The following is a 17631-nucleotide window of genomic DNA, read 5'->3' as shown; positions in this document are numbered from 1 at the left end:
TACTATAATAATAGGCCTTCAAAAAGTCCTCAGGGCTGAGTGCCAGAGAAACACGAAACCATCCCTAGGGCCCTGAACGTCCCAACCTTGCTTTTAGCTGTCCAGCGTGCTTGGGAGTCAAATAACCCTCATTAAAGGCTGGCCCTTCTGCGCACTGGTGTGTCCCCCCACAGGCAAGTTCTTTACCCTCTTGGAACCTTAATTTCCTTCTTGGTGAATGCAGAGTAGGATGGGCTTACTTCATGGGCACGTGACGAATTGAGGCTTAAATAATGCACTGCAGTGAGTGGTGTGATTCCTGGCGCGTAGTGAGTAGCTAGTAAATGGAAGGTGCAGTTTTTTGGTAAAGTAGCTAATATTATGCTGTCTCCTTAAAATCAAGCAGCACTGATAGAGATGGAGGGTGGAGGGTCTGCGTGTCATTATAGGAAAGCCGATATAAGGGATGGGGACCTCTGACATTTTTTTCTTCTAACCACTTTGTCTGAATTGAATGCCACTCTGCTTAATTAGGTGGCGATGCAGGAGTTTCTTCATTTTCTATTCATCTGACTCTGGCTTTTAGTTTGACAGTCTTGCCTTTAATGCTTTAGGCCAGGTAGACATCCTAAACTGAGAGTTCTCACTTTTCAGTATGGATTCCTACCTGTAGAGGGTTATTTAGCTTGCTTGTGTGTGTGTGTGTGTGTGTGTGTGTGTGTGTGTCCGTGGATATTTCTTGAGAGGACCCAGGGCTATGGTTAGAGTTTGGGGTTCTTGATTAGAAATCTAGTTCAGCTGTGAAATTACAATGGATTAGGTGGTTATTGCTAATTAGTATAGTTCCTCTTTATGTCTGAGCTTCGTGTCATGAACAGAAGCATTTGCCCAGCTTTCTAGTGAAAAGACACTTTCCTTTGAAGGATCATGAGTTGCCTGACATTTACATTTTTATAAGGAATTCCAGAAGTAGAAATTAAAATCTGCAAAGAAACACCAATTCCTAAGATCGCTCCTGGTTCTTATCATTGAGAATCTCATCCCTGTCACCTTTTGTCATTGCTTTCTTCTCATCTACCCATATAGGAAGAACGTTGGTGAAAAGCACAGAAACCAATGACTTCTATGGCTATGGAATTTCCGTGGAGAAAAGAGAGCATCCGAACTCACCTGGACCATCTTTCATACCTGGCAAACCCTCTCCATGCTCCCGCGCGTGTTCCGTGAACTTGAGCGAATAGACGTTCGGGGTGCTTGCAGAGCAGGGCGTACACCTGGCCTGTAGAGGAAGTGGGGAGGGGCAGGGGGAGGCTGGGGGAGAACATGGAGCAAATGTTTTACAACCCGAACCTCAGAACTGTGATCCTCCGAGGAGAGCGCTACTTGAAGAAAAGAAAAAAAAAAAAAAAAGTCGAATGGCTTCTCAGGGATTTTGTTTTCTGTGCACATTAAAGCCATAGTTCCAGTATAGGTGGCCGTGTTTTGAGCACTCAGATTTCAGTTCTGTTAAATGTGAAAGAGGGATCGACTGTTCATTGCTGTTCCGTAACTAGTGTAAAATATGTATATGTTTATCTTTATTTTTATAATATGCAAATACATTTAAATTTATACAGTTTGATGCTTCTAGCGTTAGTTCACACTGGGTGCAATATTCTGCATGAGAACTGTGCCGAGATGGGGCTAATTTCTTATTTTAGCGTAAGACCTTTTTGTTCATTCTTTATTCTTTAATCCGTCTGAGATTTAAAAAAAAAAATCTCTCTGCCCACGGATTAAGTGCTGGGGTCATAGAGGCTGCCGATAATCAACAAGAACCTTAAACGTGTACGGCAGGCAGTCTCCTGCCCTTCTTTTAAATAAAGATCCCCCGCCTGTAAGCCTGTCTGTTGGGCGGGCTGGTGGGATTCCTGTGTCGCTCTGCCCGCCTGTCCGCTGGCACCGAGCCAAGTGGTCCTTGCTCCAGGATGGGTTTTGTGTCGACAGTGAGTTGTCACTGGCTGATGTACTGATGGAGGCCTGGTGTTGGGATTCTTCAGGGGACAGGGACAGAGAGGGGTCATTGAGTCCATGGAAAACCCGAGTCTTTCAATAGCTCAAGATAATCAGGAGTCAGTTGTGAATGGTGCAAAGAGCTTTGCTAACGAGTCCTTTTTTTCTCTCTCTCTACAACAGAGTCTGTGAAATTTAGCAGAGCACTCTGACAGCCCTCCACATCTGGCTGTCAGACCTTAAGATAGTGAGTTGCCTCACTGGAGAGCATAATCCCACATTGGTTATTTACAAATGCAGAGCCTTGATAGGATGGTCACCTGCCAAGAACTAGTAAAACCATTGTTGTTCAGTCTCCACAGAGTGGAACATGAAAAGCAAAGCAGATTGCTCTCTCATCCACTCCGAATCGGGGCCAAACGTATCTGCTGCAGTAGTAACACATTCTTTGAAGAATGGAAAGGACTCTGTTTACGGCTGCCTCCTCTGCGTGTTGATGGAAAAATGTGTAAAACAAACTGTTTCTCACCAGTGTAAGGCATGAAAAGTGAGTCAGCTGGTATTATTCTTTTCCTTCTTTTATAAAGTATTGACTCTCGCAATGCCAGTATACAAAGTCTTGACGTATTTTTAAAAGGAATAACAAACTAGCAAGCGGTTGCATTGTGAACAATCCCAAGTTGATTTTCGTAGATTTTGTGCCCCAGGAGTTGAGACTCCAGAACCTCAGTTAAACGAATATGATTTCTCACGGCCATAAAATCAAATGGGATCAGACTATTTCTGCATTTTTGGATATTTGAATATGACACCTCAATTTTGAAATTTCATTTCCTTTTAGAACACAGTCACAAGATCACCTGCTTAATCCTTTGGTCACAGTTCTTGTGCGAGCGTGTGCGTGCGTGCATCTGTGTGCGTGTGAGCCAAATGGTAACATTTAATTGCTTTATGGACCATTGAATTGTTGGGCATAGGACTTTTGTAATTGGCACGAGACGGTTCCTAAACTGTCAGATTAACTGACTTGACCAGTCTTTTGCAAGGACACTGAAGGATGCGACTTCAGGCTAACTCCCCAGGGGACCATATTAAATGAAAAAAAAAAAAAGGCTCCTTTGGGTGACATACCCTGCAAAATGTTTGTTATTCTTATGAACATAAATGCCCACATTCTTAATATCTGCTATTATTTGACAAGTGATGTTTTGTGCTGTCATCTGAACCCTAGAGAAGCAGTGTAAGAAGAAATCTTGGTGTCACGTGTGTTTTAGCAAAATGGTCATTGTGTCCAAGGGTCACGTGACCAGCAGAAGCTCCAGAAAAGCTCGAGACCTTGCTTCAGGGTTGGGGGAGGGTTGGAGATACAGAAAACACTCTGCTCTACTGGAATGTTCAGTGTCAATGCAGGCGGTTGCATACGTGGGAAGACTCAGCCTGCCGAGGCTGACGGGCAGGTCACTAAAGCACAAGGGGAGTCTTTTGAGATGCAGTGGTCCCTTGCCTCGCAAACAAACGCCCTTCAAGTTTGTTATGGTTTCTATTCCTGCAACCTGTGGTATCAAAACCACTTCCTGGAATTTAACAGTGCTGCCAGGATAAAATGTTTTTCCCCCTTCTGAGAAAAAAAAAAAATGACAGTGCTCATATTTGACATTTGTGCATCGGACTCTTTTGAATGAATAAAAAGGAAAGGGTTTGGTATAATTCCTGATGGGGTGTGTGTGTGTTCTTTTTCATGCCACAGTTTGTAAATTGTAATTGTGGTTTCCCCTTGAATTGTCTTGACTGAGCAGAAATTTAAAAAAGTCAAAAAAGTTCAATAAAAATACAAAGAAATGATGAAGCAATTATATTTGCAGAGTTTAGTTATTTTTGTTTTTTGGTTTCTTTCATTTCAGTTCTAGGAATAACTTTATGTATTTGAGTCGCTTTTGAGCTAATGGGAGATGGATGGTGGCCGCGCTATTGGGGGGTTGAGTCCCCAGAAGGAAAACTGAAGGGCCCCTGTTTAAAACCATGCCTCTTTTCAGACGCAGATTCAGCGCTTGAATATGGGCTCTCTCTTCAATCAGACCCTTTATCGGTGCTGCTCCACTACACTCTTCTGTCAAACTTAGGCATAGACTACACGTTTCCAAGTTCCCTTTTTTTTTATGTTACGTTTGTCACCATACAGTACATCATTAGTTTTTGATGTAGTGTTCCATGATTCATTGTTTGCGTTTAACACCCAGTGCTCCATGCAGTACGTGCCCTCCTTAATACCCATCACCAGGCTAACCCATCCCCCCACCTCCTCCCTTCTAGAACCCTCAGTTTGTTTCTCAGATTCCATAGTCTCTCATGGTTCATCTCCTCCTCCGATGTACCCCCCTTCATTTTTCCCTTCCTACTCCTAATGTCCTTTCTTAGCAGAAGGCTGGGCCACCGCCCTGTGCATATTGCCCCGGGCGTGGGGAGGGGTCTGTATTCACCGGACCTGCAGGTACTGGGTCAGAGACAAGGGAAAGAAAATGTCAGCTTCTGCAGGAGCTGCGGCCTCCAGGGAGGGACTGAGGGCAGAAAAGCCCACCCTTGGCCCCTCAACCTGACCCCTTCAGCGTGGGCCTGCCGAGAAGGTAGGTGAAGCCTCTGGGGGCCTCTGATCCAGATGCACCTCTACCACCTCTACCAGCCTGAAAGCTGACACCTGGGTGTGGCCATCAGAATTTTCAAAGGCGGGGCGCCTGGGTGGCTCCGTAGGCTGGGCGTCTGCCTTCTGCTCAGGTCTTGGTCCCAGGGTCCTGCGATCCAGTCCGATCGGGCTCTCTGCTGAGCAGGGGGCCTGCTTCTCCCTCTCCCTCTGCCTGCCTTTCTGCCTGCTTGTGATCTCTCTCTCTCTCTCTCTGTCAAATAAATAAATAAAAAATCTTGGCGAGGGGGCCCCTGCAGCCTTTTCTGGGGGGTAGGAGAGTCCTCCACCCTGCTGCTGCCCTTCCCGCTGAAGAGAGTAGTACAGGGAACATGACTCATCATTTGAGGCCTCGTTGTTTTGGTTTCGTTGTTTTTAAACCAAGAAACTCGGAGTTCTTCGAACTTGCTGAGCATGCCCTGGATACGCAGGTACTGGTGGCGACAGCTACGCTGAATGATTTAGCACCCGTCGTTCCCTCTCCAGTCTGATTCTCCTACCTCACTGTGAACTTTTTGAAGTTGATTCTGGGTTTGCTTTGAATACACAGTGCTCCAGAAGTGGGGGCCGCTCAGGCGTTGAGTTCAAAAGCCCAGGGGTTCCCTCCTCCGGGCGCCCGGCACCCAGTGGTGGTGGGAATGAGGAAGGCCCTCGCCCGCTAGAACTAGGTGCTCTTGCACTGACTCCTAGAGCCGGGACACAGAGTTGCTGGGAGAGGTTTTATTAAGCAGCTGATCCTTGGACGTTGCCTGGGTTTGAAGGTGTGAGAAAATCCACCTGGCAGCAGAAACCCCATGTGAAGACTTAAGCTCAAGTAAGAAGCGTCTTTTTCATCTTTACATGCAAGAAATGTCTTTGGATGAAATGATTTCGTTCTAAACACTGAGACTAATTGAGGTTTCTCAACCTGCTCCATGAGACATTCGTTGTCTCCTGAGATACTAATGCATATTCCTCTGCAGAGGAGTGCCAAGATCAAATAGGTTTGGGAAATGCTGCATTAAAGAACCAGTTGTTGCCGCAGGCCTCTGAGAAGCGCGGATATAGATTGCGAGCGGGGAGAGGGCAGAGGGGAAGGGCCCTCCGCGCAGCGTTTCTCCATGTATGAGTGTGGAAGGAAGCCTTTCCCTGGTCAGCTGCGGATCCCCTCCGAGAGCAGGTTTTCCAGGGTCTGGGGCTGCCCCTTGTGGGCCAGGTGGACATAGCATCAGGCGATGATCACTTCTCTGGGGGCCTTTTATATCAGCAGGAGTGATGAAGAGCGCTCACTCCAGACCGCCTCCACTTGAATCCTGGCCCTGCTCTCTATGCTCCTCATGTGCAGAGTGGGGGGACCAGCCTACCTCATACAGTTGTTAATAAATGTCAAATGAAGTTCTGCGCATAAAGGGCTTATGACAGTGCCCAGCCCTGGTGAGCACTGATCAAACGCAGCTAAGCTCATTCTCTTTGTTTGCATGGTGCCCCTTTTTAACAAGAAAGCAGGCGTCAAGCCTGAGTCTGGATGGATGGAAGGAAGGAAGGAAGGAAGGAAAGGAAGGAAGGAAGAAAAGGAAAGGAAGAAGGGAAGGAGGAAGGAAGGGAGAGAAGGAGGGAGGGTGGGAGAGAGAGAAGGAAGGAAGAGTACCTACCTAGAATTTTTAATAATTTTTGGTTTTATCATATTTACTAATTGGTTATTTGCCCTAGTGATAAAATGTTTGCTTTAAAAATGAATGCATTTTGGGGCACCTGGGTGGCTCATTTGTTAAGCGTCTGCCTTCGGCTCAGGTCATGGTCCCTGGGTCCTGGGATCGAGCCCCGCATCGGGATCCCTGCTCAGCGGGAAGCCTGCTTCTCCCTCTCCCACTCCCCCTGCTTGTGTTCCCTCTCTCGCTGTGTCTCTCTCTGTCAAATAAATACATAAAATCTTTAAAAAAATAAATAAATAAAAATAAAAATGAATGCATTTAGAAAGAAATACTTTAAAATATATTAGAAAGAAAAATATTGAGTGAGTAAATGCAGGTGGCATACAAAGAGTGAATATATGGCAGAAAACTATGAAAATGGTATGTGAATGTCTGGGTACTGTAATGGAGGGACACAATCTAATACAACCCATGGAAGGACCAGGAAATTGCTCTGTGAGTCTGGAAGACCCCAGAGCTTTTTTATTTATTTATTATTATTATTACTTATTTTAGAGAGAGAGAGAAAGCGCATGAGCAGGGGGATGGGCAAGGGGAGAGGGAGAGAAAGAACCTAAAGCAGACTCCTCGGTGAGCGTGGAGCCCGACGCAGGGCTTGATCTCGCGACCCTGAGATCACACCTGAGCCGAAACCAAGAGTCGATGCTTAACCGACTGAGTCACCCAGGTGCCCCAGAAGACCCCAAAGCTTTTAAAGACACTCCCACAGTTTTAAATTTTCCACCAGAAAAATTTACTGAAAGGTTAACAAAGAACTATTATTAGAAAATTAGTATTTTTTAAATTTGAAATTTAAAAGAAATTTCACTACATCTTAAATGGTTCAGTGCAGCCAAAAACTTTTCATATAAACACAACTGAAATTGAATGGGAAAATTGATTTTGTGCAAACTTTAATGTTTTCCTAGAAGACGCTTATAGATAAAAAAGTTTTTCTCTGAATATTTTACTGAAGCCAGACTGAAAAAGTAACTCCTGTTCTCACTCATCAGAAATAAAAACAGAATCTCACTAACCGATTTGTCTCCTGGCTTTATAGTCACTCAGTACTAGAGAAATCATGGCATGAAATGAAGCTGGGTACAGGCCACAGGCCCGGTGTGTGTCAAGGGGTGGATGAAATGCCCCGCAAACCAGCGATACGTTCATTCTTTTCTTTCCTACTCCAGATAGTATGCCAAGGTGGCAGATGAGTGGGCTTCCAGAGCGACAGAATAAGGAGCTCAGGGTAAATTCTCTCTCAAATAGGAGAAAGTGTTTTTAAAAACACACACCGGTGCTCCTGGGTGGCTCAGTTGGTTAAGCATCTGCATTTGTCTTAGGTCATGATCTCACGGTCCTGGGATGGAGCCCTGAGCCCTGCTCATTGGGGAGTCTGTTCTTCCTCTCCCTCTCCTTCTGTGGTCTCTCTCGCTCTCACTGTCTCTCAAATAAATAAAGTCTTTAGAAAACACACACACACAGCCACGGTCATTTCAAATCTTCAGAAATTGTCCTAAGGACATAGAGCAAATGGACAAGTATTCATTCAAGAAAACCTACTAAATACAAAATCGACCAGGGTCTGTGACTTGAGATATGGCCTTCCTGATCCCTCCTCCCCCATAGCTCTGTGTTCCAGAAGTGGTACCCTGGGCCCTCCACTTTGGACAGACGTGGCCAAGAAGATGGAGATTCTCTCTCTCCCTGACTCCTTGTCGGGGCTGCAGTTGCATTTTGGGAGAGGCAGCCTGCTTGCATTTCTCATCCTCCCCAGCCCTTTGTGGCAGAAGCTCTGTTCCAGGCAAGAGTAGCTGAGAGGACCCGGGCCTCCTGCTTGCAGGCGGAGCTCTAGGGCAGTCAGGGTGGGACAGAATCATCTCTGCCCCTCCCCACCCCGGGAGAGGTGACCCAGGAAGACCACTTCCTCCTCCTGCTGTACCCACTTGTGGAGCAGGGGTGTCACTATCAGAAAAAGCAGCTCCCCACCCTCGCTTCCGGTGCAGAGGCACAGGGGTCTGCTCCAGAGGAAAGGCAGACCATAAGGATGAATATCACCACAGCTCTGTCCGAGAAGACTGACTTTATTTGGAACAGAGCCTGGAGAATGGCATGCCTAAGGATGTTGTCAAAACCAGTGGATAGCTTGGTGGAGAGTAAAGGAGGCTGGGGGGCTCCATGATACACATAAAGCAGCAGAGCAGCCAGAAGTTTAATAGAACCAAGGAAAGAGCCAAGAAGAGAACTCCTGGGATCACAATCAATTCTGGGGGGGTGTTCTAGGCTGCACCCACTCAGGAGTAATCAGAGCAGGACACGGGGCAGACTTCAAAGCATCCCCAAGCCACGCCCAGGCCCATCATCACAGGGCGGAAGCCTCCCTGACACAAGGAGCTCAAACATAACCTCTGAGCAAATACTGACCGAACAGTAAGCTACTCCCACTAAGGGGCTACTCCTAGGAAGGCAGCTTTGCAATGAAAATCACACTCATTCCTGGGAGCCTAGAAGATTGTGCGTGTCCAAAACTGAGCTCTCTCAGGAGTAATCAGAGAGGAACTCCATGCTACTAGTCTCTGGCTGAATGTGGAACCGAAAAGTGTAATTCCCTGAAACGTGATAGCAACCTACAAGCTACACAGGCATCCAACAAGTAGAGGGCAAAGTCAGGGAGGCTTCTGCCCTGTGATGATGGGCCTGGGCATGGCTTGGGGATGCTTTGAAGTCTGCCCCATGTCCTGTTCTGATTACTCCTGAATGGGTGCAGCCTAGGGCAAAGATCTAACTGCTGGCTTAAGCACAACTTTTGGCCGGTAAGTGACTTACACAGAACCAGGGGCAACCCCTAGGTTGTGGGGCTAAAAGATAAAAATCAGGAGGGAAATCTGAGCAGGGACATCAAAGAGCCCCAACAAAGGAGACTACGGAGGAGAAGATAAAAATTGTATGATTGCACGTGTCTTCTTTCTTCTCTTAACTGATTTAAAACAATCAGACAAAATAATCCATATATAACAGAATATACACAAACATAATATATATTTGACAACATGAGCACAAAGGAAGCAATGGAGTAAGGAAATGACACCAGATGGTAATTGAAATCCAAAGGAGGAAATGAATGAGCCAAAAGGGTAAATAATTAAAACTATTATAACAAATGTTACAGTATATACTTCCTCTTCTCCTTCTCTCAGCATCTTTAAAAGATGTTATATAAAACAATAATTACAAGGGATTGTTTTTTGTAAGATGTGGATGTAATGTAAATTAACAATAACAGCACAGAAAAGCATGGGAGAAAATGGAGTTATGTAGGAATAAAGTTTCTGTATTTCCTTGGAACAAAGCTAGTATGAATCTGAAGTGGATTCTGGTAAGTGAAGATGTATGTTGTAAGATTTAGAACACCCCTTAAGAAAATAATTCAAAAATACATTTAAGGGGCACCTGGGTGGCTCAGTCGTTAAGCGTCTGCCTTCGGCTCAGGTCATGATCTCAGGGTCCTGGGATCGAGCCCCGCATCGGGCTCCCTGCTCTGCGGGAAGCCTGCTTCTCCCTCTCCCGCTCCCCCTGCTTGTGTTCTCTCTCTCGCTGTCTCTCTCTCTGTCAAATAAATAAATAAAATCTTTTAAAAAAAATACATTTAAGAAGCTAATGGAATTAAAATGTTACACTAGAAAATATCCACTTAATGCAAAAGTAGACAGTAAAGGAGGAATAGAGGAATAAAGAGTGAGATATACAGAGGACAAAAATCAATATGGCAGATGTGAATCTAACCATATCATTAATAACCATACCATTCATATCAGGAGATTTTTTTTAAAAGATTTATTTATTTATGAGAGAGAGAGATTGAGTGAGCATGGTGGAGGGGCAGAGGGAGAGGGAGAGAATGCTCGAGCAGATTCCCTGCAGAGCACAGAGCCTGATGCAGGGCTTGATCCCAGGACTCTGGGATCATGACCTGAGTCAAAATCAAGAGTCGGCTGCTTAACCAACTGAGCTACCCAGGCGCCCCAGTGAGATTAAGCAACTTAATTAAAAGACAAAGATTGCCTCTTTGGATTAAAAAATTATGTTCTGCACAAGAGGCAGATTTTAATATAAAGATACAAATAGGTGGAAAATAATAGGATGGAAAAAAATATGCCAGGCGAAAAACAGCCACGGTAAAGCTGCGGCGGCTATGCCAATATCAGACAAAATCGACATTAAAGCACACCCACATATAAAAATGTTACTAGAGACCACAAGGGACATTTCATGGTGAAAAAGAGTCAATCCATCAGGAAGGAAAGGAAATTTGGGCCATGAATAAAAATATAACAACACAGGAGTCAGTAACCAATGGGTCAAAGAAGAAAACACAAGGGAAATTAGAAAATACTTTGAGATGAATAAAAATGAAAACACAACATACCAAAACTTGTAGGACATAGCTAAGGCAATCTGCATAAAGGCATGCCTCTAAAAAGATAATCTCAAATCAATAACTCTGTTAACCTAGGGGTACCTGGGTGGCTCAGTCAGTTGAGTGTCTTGACTCTTGATTTCCGCTCAGGTCGTGACCTCAGGATTGTGAGATAGAACCCCAGGTCAGGCTTGGCACTGGGCAGAAGAGCCTTCTCTCTCTCTCCCTCGCCTTCTGCCCCTCCCCTCCTTTAAAAAAAGGAAATAACTCTGATAACTTAGGCAAAATGGACAAATTCCTATAGATAAAAAGTAGCAAAACTGACTCAAGAAGAAGTAGAAAATCTGACCAGACCTATACCAAGAAAAGAGATTGAATTGGTAATTTTAAAACTTCTCACAAAGACTAGGATCAGATGGTTTCCATGGTGAAGTATACCAAATCTTAAAAGTACTGATAATAATCTTTCTCAAATTCTTCCCAAAATAGAAGAGCACTCTTCTTCAGAACATTTATGAGCGATTAAAACTCAGTAAGAAAAAGATAACACAATTTAAAAATGGGCAGAGGATTTGAATAGACATTTCGCCAAAGAATATATACAAGTGGTCAATAAGCACATAAAAAGATACTCAAAACCATTAGCTCTGAGGGAAATGAAAAGCAAAACCTTGATGAGATACCACTTCACACCCACTATGATGGCTACCAAAAGAAGATAGACAGTAAGTGTTGACAAGGATGTGGAGAAATTGGGACCATACATCATTGGTAAAATGGTGAAGACACTTTGGCAAATGGTTTGGCACTTCTTCAAAATGTCAACCATAGTTACCTATGACTGGGCAATTCCATTCCCCCCACTCCAAATTTATACCCAGGAGAAATAAAAAGCACACATCTATCCAAAAACTTGTCAGCAAGTGTTTATGGCTACAATTCAGTATAGCCAAAAAGTAGAAACCATCCAAACAGACACCTACTGATGAACGGAAAACTAAAATGTGGTATATCCATACAACTGAAACATTATCTGGCAATAAAAGGAAACTAAATACTGATACATGCTATCACTTGGAGAAACCTTAAAAATATAATGCTAGGTACAAGAAGCTAGTTCCGGAAGACCCCACATTGTAGGATTCCGTTTGTTTGAAATAATCCAGTATAGGCCTATGTAGTGGTTGGTTGGGATTGGAGGGAGGAGAGGTAGGGAATGACGACTAACGGAGTCCTGGGTTTCTTTTAGGGCAGTGTGGTAGTCAGGGTACACCAGAGAAACAGAATCAATAACATATATTGGAAAGAGATTAATGAAAGCATTGGCCTACGCAATTATGGAGGCTGGCAAGTCCAAAATCTGTAGAGCTGATCTCAGTTTGAAGGCCATCTGGCAGGAGAATTCTCTTACTCAGGGGAGGGTCAGCATTTTGTCCTGTTCAGGCCTTCAACTGGTTAGACGAGGCCCACTCATGGGGCGCCATCTGCCGAGGGCACAGGATTCTATGAGAAAGACTCAGAGAACAAAGGGAGTGATGGAGCCAAATTGGGAATGGAGTGATAAGGTTTGCAAGTGAAGACACAATACTGAAATAAAGGAAAATATTATAGGGCAATGAGTTGTTAGACTGCTGGCGTGCAGCATGATAGAGTCTGAGGATTCAAAAGGATATGGAGCCAGCAGGCTCTGCTCATAAAAGCCTTTGACAACACTGTGCCTACTGAACACTGTTCAGATTCCTTGGTCAACTGGCATAAACCTAACTGAACTCTATTTCCTCTGCAGGTGTACTTGAGACTCTCAAGGCAACCGTACCCCAGTTCTAAGGGAGACACATTTGCCCGCAGGTCTTGCTGGCCCTCTGCCAGCCTGGCAGTGCTGGTTGAAGTAGGCAGGGGCATCTTGTGGCCTGGTATGCAAAAATCATCCAGGCCAGCAAGTGTCCTGCTCCTAGCATTAGACATGGAAGAGCCTGAGCCAAACAACAGTAGGAGCAGGGGGACTGCTGTGACATGGAGAGCGGAGTCGGAGTGGCGATTGGAACCACTTCCATACCCAGACCTGGCTGAAGCAGAGGAAGCTGGCTGTAAGAGAGGAGAGCTGACCAGTGCCAAAAAGCATTCCAGAGACCACACCTGCTAGAGCTGGGGGTCCTTAGAGTTGCCTCCATTGTTCCAGTCAAATATATTATTAAAAGGAACCACCCATTGCTAGAAGTAACTTGAACGGATCTCTGCATATGCACCAAAAATACCCGGCTGGAGCAGGACCTCTTTCCCAGGAATTCCTTCACTCCGTTACCGGGCACTCATGACACGCTAAGTGCTGTTTGGCCCCACTGGGGATTCAGCACTAGAGGAGGCACACCACCAGGCCTCTGCATACACCCGATCTTCTTGTGGTCAGAGATGATGATGTTCATTACTCCCACTGAATTCCTTAGCCCCACTTGCACTCCCCTGGCCGTGTGCCTTTGACTCATACTGTTCACAGTGGTTCCTCTTCAGAGAATTCCCTTCACCTGCTAAATGCTACACTTTTCCCTGTAGCCTTCCAGAATCTCTCAAGCAAAATTAGTTTCCCTCTTTGTGGTGCTACATAGCGCTTCCATAGCCATCACGACATCCCTGCTGTTCCGCCTTGAGTTAGAGTTGTTTATATGCCTATCTCATCTTCAGGAACTTGAACTCCTTGAGAATAGAAAATGGGCCTGATTCCTCCTCCCGCCTATCACTGAACCTTCCACCCGGGATCCCTTCAATGCGTGTTGGTTCAACTGAATTAAATTCAGCCTATGAGGAACAAGGGAGGGAGAAAGCAAGGAGGACATTCACACCTTTCTCTTATTCCCAGTTTCCACACCCAAGCAGATGGCCACAAAATGGTGGCATATATCTGAAGACTTGTCCAGCTGCCTTCCCACAAATCCAAATCTTCACTAGCTGGGACGAGCTAGTTATTTTTTTTAGCTTCAGCATGTGGTCAGTATTTCCTAGCTATGAAGAAGGCAAATGAAATACTTCCAAGTGCTTTGAACCGGCAAACCTGTGTTTATACAATTACATGACAACAAGCTAATGGGATGGCCTTGCTGAGGTTTAATGATGTTGAGGGCAGGAAATTACAGTCGCCTGACTACATGTTTCACTGCAGATCGGGTTGCATCTCATTGGAAAGGAATCTTGATTTGAATCTATCCTTTCATGTAGAGGGGGTTTGCTATAAATAAGGGGAGAGAGAACTGAATTCTTAAGCGCATTTTATTTCTTCCTGAGAGACACATATGAAGTTAAGTGGATGACTGTCAGCTTCAGGGCTGCACCAGAAAATTCCACTATTTGCAGGTGACAGCAACATAAATAATAAGGGAGGTCCTCTCACGAGTCCAGGCTTCTTTCTCAACCCGTTCTGCCAAGCTCAGCTGACATTGCCAAGACTCCGTGGACATGGGCCAGAGAGGCACTGAATGTAGTACTAGAAAGTGCACTTAGCTTATGATAGGAAGACCTAGTTAAAGACCCAGAGAGCCACTAACAAGCCATGGGATCTTGGGTATGTCTCTGACTTCTTAACTGCTTATCTGTGTACTCAATAAGTGCTCAGGGTCCTTTCCACAATTTGCATCACATCTATGAGAGTTCATTAGACTGTTGTCCCACATCTACAAAAGTACTAGAGCTGACTCATCAACATTAAGGTCATTTTTCTAACTGACCTGAACCACACACATGTTCTGGCCTGGTTCTCCTTGTGACTAACTCTGCATCGGTCACACGGTGGCTTAAGGTAATGGGATTTGGTTGGGCTGTGACACTTTTCTTCTTACCCATACATGGCATGAAGGAACCAGCCTCTCAGACTCATGTCTCCTCAGTAGCAGAGTCTAGTAGCTAATGAACCAAAGCATGTGGTCACTGGCCTTCAAGGATTTTATCATGGTGTTATTTTTAAACTCAAGTGAAAAGAACTAAATGTTCAAGTTTTTAAGTAGAGAGGTTGGATGAGTGGTACATTTTCTGTGCAAGGGTGATGTCTTGTAAAAATTCAACACAGTTAAAGGAAAACAGTAAATCTAGATTCTTTAGAAATATTTACACCCGGGACACGTCTAGAATGCTGTGCTTCAAACCCATGTTTTCGAAACATGGGCTGACCAGACCATAATAGGAGCCATTTCTGAGGCCAAACTCCCCAGATGGAATCTAAAAGAGACTTGTGCTGCATTTTTAGGATTGTAGAATATAGATGCTAAGAGGGGTCATGTCAGTAAACCCACCTGAGTTTTGACATCTTGGGCCATCTAGTGCTGTGAAGGTTCCCAAACAGTGCACCTTTCACTTTCACGTTTGCTTCTTTTGCACTCATACGCTGAGGTCATGGCAGTGGAAGTTGGACCATTCTGGAAAGCAATTAGGAATAGCTACCAAAGACATCAATGTATCCAAATTTTATTCCACTCTGAGGAGTCTACCCCAGCTTTGCAGAAATATGGTCAAAGCTATGTAGGTAAGAATATTTAGCAAAAACTTAAAGCAAAAGGCATCCACATCTGTAAGGAAGAAGTAAAACTTTCACTGTTTGCAGATTACATGATACTATATCCAGAAAACCCAAGACTTCACCAAAAAACTTCTGGAACTGATAAACAAATTCAGTAAAATCGCAAGATACAAAATCAATCTACGGGAAATCTGTTGCATTTCTATACACCAATAATGAGGCAGCAAGAAGAGAAATTAAGAAAATAATCCCATTTACAATTGCCCCAAAATAATGAGATATCTAGGAATAAATCTAACCAAAGAGGTGAAAGATGAAAGACCTGTACTCTGAAAACTATAAAACACTGATGGAAGAAATTGAAGATGACACAACGAGATGGAAAGACATTCCATGTTCAGGGATTGGAAGAAAAAATGTTGTTAAGCTGTCTATATTACCCAAAGCAATTTACAGATTTAATGCAATCCCTATCAAAGTACCAACAGCATTTTTCACAGAGCTAGAACAATTCTAAAATTTGTGTGGAACCATCAAAGACCCTGAATAGCCAAAGCAATCTTGAAAAGGAAACCAAAGCTGGAAGCATCACAATTCCAGACTTCAAGTTATATTACAAAGCTGTAGTGATCAACACAGTATGGTACTGGCACAAAAATACATACATAGATCAATAGAACAGAATAGAAAATCCATAAATAAACCCACAATTATATGGTCAGTTAATCTTTGACAAAGCAGGAAAGATTATCCAACGGAGAAAAAGACAGTCTCTTCAACAAATGGTGTTGGAAAAACTAGACAGCAACATGCAGAAGAATGAAACTGGACCACTTTCATACACCATATACAAAAATAAATTCAAAATGGAACAAACACCTAAATGTGAGACCTGAAACCATCAAAATCCTAGAAGGGAACACAGGCAGTAACTTCTCTGACATTGGCCATAGCAACTTCTTTCTAGATATATCTCCTGAGGCAAGGGAAACAAAAGCAAAAATAAACTGTTGAGACGCCACCAAAATAAAAAGCTTCCGCACAGCAAATGAACAATCAACAAAACTAATGGGCAACCTACTGAATGAGAGAAGATACTTGCAAATGACATATCAGATAAAGGGTTAGTATCCAAATACATAAAGAACTTATAAAACTCAACAGTCAGAAACCAAATAATCTGATTTAAAAATGGGCAGAAGACATGAATAGATATTTCCCCAAGGAGATTTGCAGATGGCCAACAGACACGTGAAAAGATGCTCAGCATCACTGATCATCAGGGAAATGCAAATCAAAACTACAATGAGATATTACCTCACACCTCTCAGAATGGCTAAAATCAAAAACACAAGAAACAACAGATGTTGGTGAAGATGTGGAGAAAAAGGAACACCGGTGCACTGTTCGTGGGAATGCAAACTGGTGTAACCACTGTGGAAAACAATATGGAGGTTCTTCAGAAAGTTAAAATATTGCTACCCTATGGGGCACCTGGGTGGCTCAGTTGGTTTAGTGTCCAGCTCTTGGTTTTGTCTCAGGTCATGATCTCAGGGTCATGGGATCAAGTCCCAATGAGGCTCTGCGCTCAGCACAGGGTCTGCTTGAGAATCTCTCCCTCTCCTCCCTCCCCCTCTGGCCTCCCCACCCCCAACCCACTCATACATACGTGCATTCTCCCTCTCTCTAAAATAAATAAAAAATAAAATCTTTAAACAAATATACCACCCTGTGATCCAACAAGCACACTACTGGGTATTTACCCAAGGAATACAAAAACACTAATTCAAAGGGATATATGCACCCCTATGCTTATAGCAGCATTAATTACAATAGCCAAGAATCAGCCCAAGTGTCCATTAACTGATGAATGGGTAAAGAAGATACGCTACATATATATATATATACACAATGGAATATTATTCAGGCATAAAAAGGAATGAAATCTTGTCATTTGTAATGATATGGATAGAGTTAGAGTATAATGCTAAGTGAAATAAGTCAGAGAAAGACAAATACCAAATGATTTCACTCATATGTGGAATTCAAAAAACAAAACAAATGAGCAAAGGGAAAAATAGAGGGACAAATCAAGAAAGAGACTTTCAACTATAGAGAACAAACTGATGGCTACCAGAGGTGGGTGAGGGGATGGATGAAATGGGGATTAAGGAGTGCACTTGTGCGATGAGCACCAGGGGATTAAAATAAAAACTTAGAAAATGATTTAAAGCAGGGCGTCTGGGTGGCTCAGTCGGTTGAGGGTCTGACTTCAGCTCAGGTCACGATCTCAGGGTCCTGGGATCGAGCCCCGCATCAGGCTTCTCGCTCAGTGGGGAGTCTGGTTGTCCCTCTTCCCCTGCTCCCCCTCATGCTCTCTCTCTCTTTCAAGTGAATA

The 17631-nt window shown here is 44.0% G+C and overlaps 1 protein-coding gene across 2 annotated transcripts in view; it reads left to right on the top strand.

Annotated features, from left to right (window-relative positions):
• The window catches only part of MFHAS1 (multifunctional ROCO family signaling regulator 1), a 99205-nt gene extending 95523 nt beyond the window's left edge, over positions 1 to 3682 (top strand). For both annotated transcript variants that reach the window (XR_015767735.1, XM_088020939.1), the window contains one exon: positions 1066 to 3682. Coding sequence is in view for 1 of the 2 variants with exons in the window: in XM_088020939.1 (XP_087877065.1) it covers positions 1066 to 1099 (34 nt within the window). In the remaining variant the exon portion in view is untranslated. The remainder of the gene's footprint in view (positions 1 to 1065) is intronic.
• Positions 3683 to 17631: the final 13949 nt, after the last annotated feature.

Source organism: Eumetopias jubatus, unplaced genomic scaffold (genome assembly GCF_037043125.1).
Source record: "Eumetopias jubatus isolate StellerSeaLion01/CBP00866 unplaced genomic scaffold, mEumJub1_p1.0 scaffold_2, whole genome shotgun sequence".
NCBI classification, from domain to species: Eukaryota; Metazoa; Chordata; class Mammalia; order Carnivora; family Otariidae; genus Eumetopias; species Eumetopias jubatus.
This window is presented reverse-complemented; position numbering and strand designations above follow the sequence as displayed.